This window comes from Mercenaria mercenaria, chromosome 2, assembly GCF_021730395.1.
Source record: "Mercenaria mercenaria strain notata chromosome 2, MADL_Memer_1, whole genome shotgun sequence".
Taxonomy (NCBI): Eukaryota; Metazoa; Mollusca; class Bivalvia; order Venerida; family Veneridae; genus Mercenaria; species Mercenaria mercenaria.
In genome coordinates this window covers 110,104,574-110,116,623 of record NC_069362.1, presented here as the reverse complement: position 1 = coordinate 110,116,623, position 12,050 = coordinate 110,104,574, and the positions used below count along the sequence as shown (strand labels likewise).

General features: G+C 36.2%; 1 protein-coding gene across 7 annotated transcripts in view; it reads right to left on the bottom strand.

Annotated features, from left to right (window-relative positions):
• The window catches only part of LOC123562448 (sushi, von Willebrand factor type A, EGF and pentraxin domain-containing protein 1-like), a 447,821-nt gene that overhangs the window by 38,373 nt on the left and 397,398 nt on the right, over positions 1–12,050 (bottom strand). For all 7 annotated transcript variants that reach the window (XM_053537519.1, XM_053537520.1, XM_053537522.1 and 4 more), the window contains one exon: positions 1,693–2,011. In XM_053537519.1, coding sequence (XP_053393494.1) covers positions 1,693–2,011 — 319 coding nt within the window. The remainder of the gene's footprint in view (positions 1–1,692; positions 2,012–12,050) is intronic.

The following is a 12,050-nucleotide window of genomic DNA, read 5'->3' as shown; positions in this document are numbered from 1 at the left end:
GAGTGATCTTGAGCTTTAAGCTAGGGGTCTAGACTTAGCAAACATCATTTTGCATAATATGGTGGTAATTTGTGCCAATTTATACATAATCTGATACATGTGTTACATTGTATACATCATAGATTGTTTTAAGCACATAAACAGATATGCACAAGGGATTAAAAATGCACAAACAATATTAACAAAAACTAGAATGTGTCTGTAGGACACAGGGTGTGCCCCCCACTGGTACATTTGTCACAAATAAGGGGCAATCATTCAAATGTTTGCAGTCTTAATGGGTAAAGCCTAAACAAACATTTTATGAAAAAGATTCATTATTCTAGGCCCTATACGTTTTGAGCTAGGTAAGTATGCAAGGTCACATCACGATAAAGACTCCAGCAAGGTTTTTTTTACATCTAATACTTTCTGAGCTAGGCACATAATTAGGTGAAAAAGTGCATTTTTTTACTATTTCAGGGGCCATAACTTTAAAAATAGGGGGTGGAGCCAGCCAAAATATTAGAGGTGTGCAAGTTTATATCATGATTAGGACTTGTGCAAGTTTTCAACCATTTATATTAGATACTTTTTGAGTTAGGTGCGTCGCAAGGTGAAAATGTACATTTTTTACTATTTCAGGGGCCATTTCTCTAAAATTAGGGGACAGACCCAAATGAACAATAGGAGGCGCGCAAGTTCATATCATGATTAAGACTCATGCAAGGTTTCATGAATCTATATTAAACACTTTTTGAGCTAGGCGTGTCACAAGGTGCAAATGTGCATTTTTGACTATTTCAGGGGCCATAACTCTAAAAATAGGGGGTGGACCCAAATGAAAAATAGGAGGTGCGCAAGTTCATATCATGATTAAGACTCATGCAAGGTTTCATGAATTTCACTTAAATGACATCAGATAAGTGAAAAAATGATCTACATTGTTGACTAAAAGGGCATGAGGGTGTTGCACTTTTCATTACCTCTCCTGAACACACACAGTCAAACCGAATATCAAATACTTTTTGAGCTAGGTGTGTCACAAGGTAAAAATGTGCATTTTGACTATTTCAGGGGCCATAACTCTGAAAATAGGGGTCGGAGCCAGATGAAAAATAGGAGGTGCGCATGTTCATATCATGATTAAGACTCATGCAAGGTTTCATGAATCTATATCAAATACTTTTTGAGCTAGGCATGTCACAAGGTGAAAATGTGCATTTTTGACTATTTCAGGGGCTATAACTCTAAAAATAGGGAATGGACCCAAATGTAAAATAAGAGGTGAGCAAGTTCATATCATGATTAAGACTCATGCAAGGTTTCATGAATCTATATCATATACTTTTTGAGCTAGGCGTGTCACAATGTAAAAATGTGCATTTTTGACTATTTCAGGGGCCATAACTCTGAAAATAGGGGCGGAGCCAGAAGAAAAATAGGAGTTGCGCGAGTTTATATCATGATAAAGACTCATGCAAGGTTTCATCAATTTATATCAAATACTTTTCGAGCTAGGCGCGTCACGAACTTCGGACGGACGGACGCACGGACACACGGACGCACGGGCGGACGGACGCACGGATGCACGGACAAGACCAAATCTATATGCCCCCACCACTCATGGGGGGCACAATAATTATTAAAACTGACTTATCAACCATGCACGTTATTACGTTTACCACTATACATATAAAAAAATTCACTTACCTCACATTACTGAATTCAAGCTCTACATCAACTTCATGTGTTGTTGCTCGTTTCCTACGTCCAGAGCCCTTCAGTCTACAGGCTAAAGCTGGGTTACTATTTGGGTACCTTACAACCAAGTTAGTGCAGTCGCCAACACAGAAGGACAGTGAAGCACTGTATATTTCATCTCGATGTCTGATAAACAACAGCCTTATAGTGATTGAAATGCGTGTCAAGATCAAATTTAACGAATCAGTGCTGCCACAATTGTCAATGCTAAGAGCAAAGGTCACAGTCTTTTTGATAGTCACTAATCTCCTAGGAATTGGTGTAACCACTAAAAAGAAAATAAAAAACGATTTTTTATTCAATGAAAAGGTGATATAATTATCACACTTGCCATAGCTTTCGCAGAAGCGGCGGTTCCAACGCCGCGGCGGTGGAGGATTCGTCGCAGAAGCGGTGGAGAAATATGGCCGGCTGACTATATTGATGCTGTCATTGGTATTTTTTCTAATGAGTTTTCCACGTTTGACTGAAAACAACCAGTGAGCCCAGATGTGTACTTTTCCAGCCACGAACGCTTGTTCAGTGCAATTCTTTGTCATTAATGTAAACACTTCAGTACAGTTTGACGAGGGACTGCCGTTTTTGTAGAATGTCCATCAAAAATGGTTAAATCTTGTACAAAACGACCCCTGAGCACGTTTGCATCAAATCGTAAGTATGAAACTGTCAAGCAACAACTATTTCTCCATAATCGGTGAATTGTCTTTGCAGGCATACAAAATAATAGACCAAAAATGATTCCAACGCAGTGTGCGGTGGATACAATTGCAACGCATTACAGTGACATGCATACAAACATTAAAGAAACAAGATACACCGGGTGACCCGGTGTATCCTGTTTCTTTAATGTTTGTATGCATGTATATACTCATTGTAATCGAAATAAATACTGTTTAAACCAATGTTTGTAATGGAATTTTAACTTAAGTAAACAGCATTTTCCTCTGCAATTTGACTGGGTTAATACAATGAAATCACTTTGACATTGGACAGCGAATGAAACTAAACGTTTAGAATAAATATAATATTGATTTGCACGTCCTTATGTACAAAATATCAACTGAAAATATTGAGTGTTTGATTAAATGCTGACGACATGCGACTTTTGCAGCGTATAATATACCACCTTGACTAATGTACAATAAAATGACTAATATGTAGCATGCAATAACAAAATGCCACTGAACAGCTGCGTTATAGGAGTTAAGACTTTTTACAAGTAGGTTGATTAACATCTACTTCTACAATATCTTTTTATTTTCAAAGTTTACCACAGGATTACAAAATGACAAGGAAAAGGTTTAGATTTTTAACATAGTGACAAGATGAGATTTTGTGATCGCCCTTCGTCCATCCACATTTTCTTGTGAACATGATAGAGACCACATTTTGAAATAGATTTTAATCCCTGGACAGGCTCGGATCCAGAAATTTTTGACTGAGTGGGGGAGGGGGTGGGGTTGGGGACAAAGTCTAGAACGCAGACGTCACCGCCGAATCGCATAGCGAGGTTTTGGAGGGAGTGCCTTGGCATGTTAGGCGGCGGGGTCAGGGGGTCTCCCCCTGGATTTTTTTTGAAATACAGGTTTGAAATGGTGGCCTCTGGTGCATTTATTGGTGGCTGTACTTCCGTCATTTTGCATTTTAGTGGGGGGTGGGGTTAGGGGCTATCTCCCTGGGATTTTTTGGAATACAGGCATGAAATGGTGGCCTCTGGTGCATTTTAGGTTTGAGTTAATGGAGGGGTTATTCCCCTCTTGATGGGGGTTCAGGGGGCTCTTCCCCTGGACAATTTTGAAATACAGGTATGAAATGGTGGCCTCTTGTGCATTTCTGGGTCTAAATTTTGTGAAGAACTGTTCCTTTGCAAAAATAGTAGGGTGGAAAAATGAAAGGAAAAACAGAGTGCAACCAAACTAGCAACAGACAAACAGAAAGCAATGATACAACAAATAAAAGACAAAAACTTCATTCTCTAAAAACTGCCACAACGCCAATCAAACATAAGGGAACTTTAACTCCTTGTTCTATTGCCAAGAAGACGAAAAAGAAAAATCTAATTTCAGTTATTTTTATGATAACAACTGAATAGAAATTACAGCTGTGAACATCCATTAAACTATAAAAATGACAAATGGTTGCAGCATGCGCAGTGTGTTGGAGAATACACCCGCGTGCGTCACCGACTTCGATATTTTGTGGCAAAAACAAAATAGGGCCAGCGGAAACCCTGTCAATTTGTACATTAGATAAGTTGGTGTGTTATGTGATGTAAAAGTCGCATGTGGCCAGCATTTAATCAAACAATCGATAGTGTTTTCAGTTGATATTTTGTATATAATTATGAAAAATGAAGTTAGGGAAAACCTTCATGCGTTCATATGAATAATATCATAACTGGGGTGTATCTGGTACAAAAGAACACGGTGTTATTTCTAGGAAGTAGATTTGGTGACATAATTATAGTTCAAAATACTAGTTATTAATAAAGTTTACTCTTCGTGTATTTTTTCAACAGAAAGTGCAGTCAACACTATATTATTACTTAAAATTCAGTTTCTATTGCTGTCTAATGTCAAAGTGATTTCATGGACCTAACCCAGTCAAAATCCCTGAAATGTGCTGTTTCTTAAGTTAAATGTCCATAACGAACATCAAAGAAACAAGATACGTAATGCGTTGCAATTGTACCCACCGCACACTGCGTTAGAATCATTTTTATTCGAATATTTCATATGCCTACGATGAAAATTTATCGATTTCAAAGAAATAGTTGTTGCTTGATAGTGCCATACTTACGATTTGATGCAAACGTGCTCAGGGGTCGCTTTGTACAAGATTTCACCATTTGTGATGGGAATTCTACAAAACTGGCAGTCCCTCGTCAAACTGTACAGAAGTGTTTACATTTATGACAAAGAATTGCATTGCACAAGTGTTTCTGACGGGAAGAGTACACATGTGGGCTCTTGTCTCACTGGATGTTTTCAGTCAAACGTGAAAAACTCATTAAAAAACTTACCGATGATAGCGTAAATGAAGTCAGCCGCCCGTATTTCTCCACCGCTTCTGCGACGAATCCTCCACCGCCGCGGCCTTGGAACCACCAAATCTGCGAAAGCTATGGCTAGTGTGATTATAGGCTACTGTGAAATCATTTAATTCCGTCGGCACGAAATGTCGTGGTTTTGGCCAAAACGGCTGTTTTGTGTGGATGTTAATTCGTGGATTTTCAATTTTTTGGAATTTTTTTTTCATAATTTCAACAGGAATAGATCTAGTATATAATTTTGTTCTAACATGTGAAACCTACATGTGTCAAACAGCACTACCATGGTTACCAAATTTGCAATCTACGCCATGGGATATTAGCGAGTGAGCATGTGCCAATTAACGACTGATTTATCTATAATTATATATCCACTAATTTGCAAAACTTAATGAAACTTTGATATATTCAATAAGAAATGTCAGTGCCAATTAAAAAGTGTCAAAACCTTAGCACTTGGGAAATAGTCTGGCACGATTAGCATTCATAATCGAAACAAATATAAAGTTAATCACATTGATCATTTGATCAGGATTCAAACAAGAGTGCAAATACAAAAAGAACAAGAGCTCGTCGAACACAAAATGCCCCCCTTGATGCATTCAGTAATTGCACACGGAACAGAAATTATTTGCTCACTGTAAACAAAAGTTCTACTGTTCTGGTTCAATGTGACATTGACCTTTGACCTATTGACCTCAAAATCAACAGGGGTCATCTGCTGGTCATGATCAACCTCCCTATTAAGTTTAGTGATCATAGGCCCAAGCGTTCTCAAGGTATCGTCCGGAAAGGGTTTAACCGTTCCGGTTCAATGTGACCTTGTCCTTTAGCCCTCAGACCTCAAAATCTAAAGGGGTCATCTAAAGGTCATGAATGACTCATGACCAACCTCCCCATCAAGTTTCATGATCCTAGTTCTCAAGTTATTGTCTGGAAACGGTTTAAATATTCTGGGTCACTGTAACCTTGACCTTTGACATACTGATCTTAAAATCAATAAAGGTCATCTGCTGGTCATGATGAACCTCTCTATCATCTTTCATGACCCTTAGCCCAAGCGTGCTCAAGTTATCGTCCAGAAACTGTTTAACTGTTCCTGCACAATCTGACCTTGAACTCTGACCAAATGACCTCAAAGTCATTAGGGGTCATTTGCTAGTGATGATCAATCTTCCTATCAATTTTCCTGATCCTATGCCCAAGCGTTCTTGAGTTATGGCCCGGAAACCGTTTAACTGTTTCTGGCAACTGTGACCTTGACCTCTGACATACTGATCTCAAAATCAAAAGGGGTCATCTGCTGGTTATGACCAACCTCCTTATCAACTGTCATGATCCTAGGCCCAAGGAATCTTGAGTTATCATCCGGAAACCGTTTAACTGTTGCGGGTCACTATGACCTTGAACTTTGACATACTGATCTCAAAATCAAAAGGGGTCATCTGCTGGTTATGACTAACCTTCCAATCAACTTTCATGATCCTAGGCCCAAGCGTTCTTGAGTTATCATCCGGTAACCGTTTAACTGTTGAGGGTCACTGTGACCTTGATCTTTGACATACAGACCTCAAAGTCGATAGAAGTCATCTGCAGGTAATGGCCAACATGCCTGTCAACTTTCATGATCCTAGGCCCAAGCGTTCTTGAGTTATCATCCGGAAACGGATTGGTCTACATACAGACCGACCGACCGACCGACCGACCGACATCTGCAAAACAATATACCCCTCCTTCTTCGAAGGGGGGCATAAAAACACTATCAAAGATTTACCGATTTTATATTGCTAAAAATGTTGTTTTTTTCAAACGATTGATAAAAATTAAATGGTTTAGAATCATGAAAATAAAACATACACGCCTGTTGTTGAATGCGCGTCTGCATCTAAAATTACAAGCTTTTCAACTTTTGCACGTGTTATTTGCTGCCGAGAAATGTGTTATGTGAATTGGATAATAATACTTCCAACGGACGCAAATCTAGCAATTAATTTATAATATTTAAAAGTCCCAAAGCAGTAGTAGTTTACTTCGTGTCAGTAAATATAAACAGCAGAGCGGGGCCGAAAAAATCAAATAAAAGCCGCAGCATAGTGCGGTCGTCACGTGACGCTACCTCAAACTTTAGTATATAAAATTATTCACGTTTTTCATCGTTTGCTAACCCTTGCTTTTTGTGTTCCCCTCTTGTATAACTTTTTTTACCGCCTTTAATTCTTCTTTTCACGATAATTTCGTGCTTTTCAGTGTATTATTTAAGCGGTGTTTTTGTGTATATTGTCACTCGAGGTTCTACATTTGACAGCACAAGATTGAAATTATTTAGTTTAGATATGTCGCAAGATTCGCCATCGCATGAGAAATGAAGCAGCTTTCGACGAATTGAAGAATTATTTTGATGGGAAGTTTACCGATTTAAAGAGGGAGTTACATCGTGATACGGAATGGGCAGCCGCTTCGACCTTGAACAAGGTAAAGACTGATTATTTTGTAACTTTTAAAAGTGTTTTCAACAAGAAACAGTACTAATTTAACACGTCAGTTTATGACATTCTTGATAATATAGAAAAAGCAGTCAAGTTGAGAGAGGCGTCAAAAGCTGTTGAATTTATTAATGAGGCTAGGTCTGCTCTCAAGCACAGAAATAAATCAAATCAATCCAGGGGATTCTTGGGACAACGATTCAACATGGGACCGACCTCAACCGTATCAAAGTCACCACTTGAGGAAAAGCCTTTCGGAAAAGTCGAGTCGATCAAGTCAGACTGAAGGCAGATTATCAGAATATGATATAAGTATTTATTCTTTGATCAAACTTTTGAAGTTTAATGAATGTGCGATTTTCGGTGAATCTAAGGAAAATGAGATTATTCAAACTAATTCTGTTAAAGGCAGGTTAAAACAATGTTTACAGTTTTGGAAGGAAACTATTAAGCCATCTGACGATGAAATACTTTCATGTATAGAAGACGGATATGTGATACCGTTTGTTTAAAAACCTACTTCTTTTCATATGAAAAACAATATGTCTGCCATGAAAAACAAAGAATTTGTTGACTCGGCCGTTAATGATTTAATTCAGAAAAAATGTGTATATGAAGTTTCTCATAAGCCCTATAATGTAAATCCTTTATCAGTGGCTACAAATTCTGTTGGCAAAAAACGTTTAATCCTTGATTTAAGTGTTCTGAATGAATTTGTCAGGAAAGACCATGTTAAATTTGAAGAGTATAAAGTAGCGTTAGAATTTCTGATTCCAGACGGCTACATGTTCAAGTTTGATTTAACTAGTGGTTATCATCATTTGTCTGTTAAACCAGAACATCATTCTTATTTGGGGTTTTCTTGGTACATTAACGGAAAACAGAGATATTTTCTTTTTTCTGTGCTCCCATTCGGACTTCGTAGTGCCCCTTATATTTTCACAAAGCTTTTGAGACCTTTGGTAAAGTATTGGAGAAACCAGGGTTTGAGAATAGTTGTTTTCCTTGACGATGTTTGGGGAATAAATAAGGATTTTATCACAGCGTCTGAAAATGCCGAATTTGTGAAAAATACATTAGAACAAGCTGGTTTTTTAGTAAATGTAGGAAAATCTATTTTTGTTCCAGTGCAGGTTTTAGAATGGTTGGGGTACTTATGGGATTTACAATCGGGTCTGTTGAAAATTCCGAATAGACGTTTAGATAGTATCAAGAATTGCTTAGAAAAGATGTTTAATTGTTTACCAATATCTAGTGCTAGAAAACTTGCTCAGTTTGCAGGTAAAATCATATCTATGGCACCTGTTTTAGGAAATGTATGTTTTATACAAACAAATATTTTCTACCAAATTATTGAAAGCAGAGTTTCATGGGATCGGAATATTGATATTGGTTCAAATATTAAATGCTTATCATGTTTGCAATTTTGGAATGAACATTAACGTATTGTGTGTGGGAAAAAACTATTTTGTAATCCGTTGCCTTCGGTTATGGTGTATTCAGATGCATCTAATTTAGGTGGTGCGGCATATATAGTAGGCTGTGATCAGTCTGTTGCACATAAGTTCTGGTCAGAAGAAGAGCAATATCAAAGTTCTACTATGAGAGAATTATTAGCTATAAAATATTCTTTAGAAAGTTTCGCAGACAAAATATGCGGAAACAGGTATTATGGCATACGGACATCAAAACTGTGTTAGTATTGTTGAGAAAGGAAGCATGATTGAGAAGTTGCAACAGATTGCCTTAGATATACATTCACTTTGTAGTAAGAGTTGTATTTCTTTGAAGATCTTCTGGATTAAGAGAAATTTAACTAAACTGGCAGATGAGTACAGTAAGATGATTGATTTTGATGATTATGGTGTTTCAGACGACTTTTTTCATTTTATTGACAGCATGTTTGGACCACACGATGTGGATAGATTTGCCAATGATTATAATACTAAACTTCGTAGGTTTAATTCGTTATTTTGGACACCTACGTCTGAAAATGTTGATGCATTCACTTAAAACTGGTTCAATGACAATAACTGGCTAGTGCCGCCTATTGCTGTGGTGCCTAAAGTTATAAATCACTTAGTAGCTTGCAAGGCAAAAGGAACTTTGGTGTTGCCTTATTGGCCTTCTAGTCCGTTTTTCCCTATGATTTTTGGGAAAACATCTATTTCTGAACAGTACATAACCGATGTTCTTTTGTTTAAAGACCCTTCAAATATTTATGTTCAAGAAAAGAATAAAGATACTATTTTTGGTTCTGAAAAATTCAACAGTCAAGTCTTAGTTGTTTGACTTGATTGCAATATATAATACAACGTACAGTAATAATGTGATTAAAGGGACAAAACTCTTATTAGAAAATTGTACATTATTATTGTTATGGAATGATATATGTATTAAACGTATATCAATTGTTACAGGCCTTTTTGAATCAAATAGATGGAAAGAAGTAGCTGATAAATGCTGTAATTACATGCTTCCTCGTCAGCTTTTTTCAGAAGTAAAGGAGACCGTTTTGACAAGTAAGGAACATTCTACAGTGTGAAATTACTCAAACGTATTTAAAAACTTTGTATTTTGGTGCCAAAAATGCGGTTTTGAATTTTTACCGTCTTCACCGGTTACAGTAGCTTTGTATTTAGTATCTGTTACACAAGTGGAAAATTCAAGATGTGGTAAATCGAAATTAAATCAAATTTTTTATGCCATAAAGTGGTCTCGCGACATAGCGCACGTTAAATCTAATCCCTGTGAAGACAAATGGTTAAAATTGTGTCTAGAAGGTTGTATTCGTAAAGTTGCTAAGCCCGTACAGAAAAAAGACCCATAACGATAGATGTTTTAAAATCTTTAGTACCTCATTTTGCTTCTGAAGGCTGTACGTTGGCAGATTTGAGAATTATTACATTATTTGTTATTAGTTTCGCCGGTTTCTTACGGATTTCTGAAGCTTTACATTTGAAACGTTGTAATATTGAATTTAGTGATAACTATTTTACCTTATATTTTGAAAAGTCTAAGACTTACGTTTATAGACATGGACAAAGTGTGTTACTGGCTATACAATGTAACTGGAAAAATTACATGTCCAGTAATTTTGTTACGTAGGTACTTAATAGCCGCCGGTTTAATGGGATTATTGGAACAGTATGTATTCAGAGCTGTGGTGTTTTGTAAAAAGACTAATATGTATATTCTGAGATCTGTTAACAAACCGTTATCTTACACCAGAGTTAGAGAAATATTTATTGAAAAAAATGACAGGTTTAGGAACTGATGCAAAGAAACATGGATTGCATTCTTTTAGATCAGGCGCAGCCACAGTCAGTGCTAATTCAGGAACTGACGACAGATTATGGAAAAAACATGGCAGGTGGCGCTCGGATTCTGCTAAAGACGGTTATGTGAAAGATAATTTTAAAGAACGCTTGTCTGTCTCTTTAAATTTAGACATTTAATGAACACGTATCATAGACACTCAAGGTTGTTTACTTTATGTTCCGATAGGTGCAAATATTGGACAGTTATTTGCTTACTATTGGATTCCTCTTAGAATGCAATTGTGTTTAGTTATTAAAATATGTAATGTTGAAACTGATGTCGTTTTGATAATAAATTAATCATGGTTTTCTTTAAATAATTTCTTTACCTAATTATGAGATGAATGTTTGGAAATGGTTGTATGGCTTGGGAGAGAACAAGAAACGAAGATAAGTTCATATAAGTATAAATAATGTTATATGTTAAATATTAAGATTTTCTAATGATCCGATTACATTAAATATTAGTTAGAGAATTTCACATCACATATCTTTTCAACAATCTTTTCAAAATGAGATTTTAAGACTTTGAAATGAGGACGACTAACTCTCAACAATTGTTCCTATGTTTATTAGATATAAAATTAATTTTGTAATACTGTAAAATCTGGAAAATAAGCGTATACGCTTATAATAATTTTAGTGACACTTTTATGCGCCTATTTTTTATATGCGCTTATACTTAAGCCAAAACTATGCGCTTATATTTGATATGCGCTTATATATAGGAAATTTGACAGTGCTTACCTTGGTTGGGAAAACGAAAGAAAAACATGGTCACGGACGTGCGCAGTGAACTACTTCCTTTTATTGCATGCAGTATTTATACATAATGAAAGCATAATGAACATACATAATTTGCAAATAATGTTCAATCTCTCGGATCATTCAATCATTGTTCAACACTGTTTACAAAAGAATGATTAACTGTTATGACAACGCAAACAACTTTTCTGGTATTCAAACTTTTATTTTCATTAACTGAAAACATTTTCTATTTTAAAAAAAGCATAAATATCGTAAACAATTATCGTTTTATCAGACAATAGACGTTAAAGTCTTTTAACACCTATCGGCTATCCAACAGGTTAGTATTTATGATAAACAATTATCACTGTATTATACCGTTAATTACGTCTTTTTTGCTGCATCTGTTGTTTGTTTACCAGTAATCGGATATGCGCCTACTTTCGAGACAAAGTTATGGTAAGGACATGACATGCGCTTAATATCCCACACGTACTTACTTTTCATATGCGCTTATATTCGAATATGCGCTTATTTACCAGATTCTACAGTATTACATTGTGCATATATTTTAAATGTTTAAATGATTTTCAGTATACATATGATAGATTCATTAAAATTCATTTCTTTTATTTAAGTTTGTTTCATAGTAAAAATTTCGGATTTTATAGGAATGTAGTGATACACTATCTTAGCAGATTACTTGTT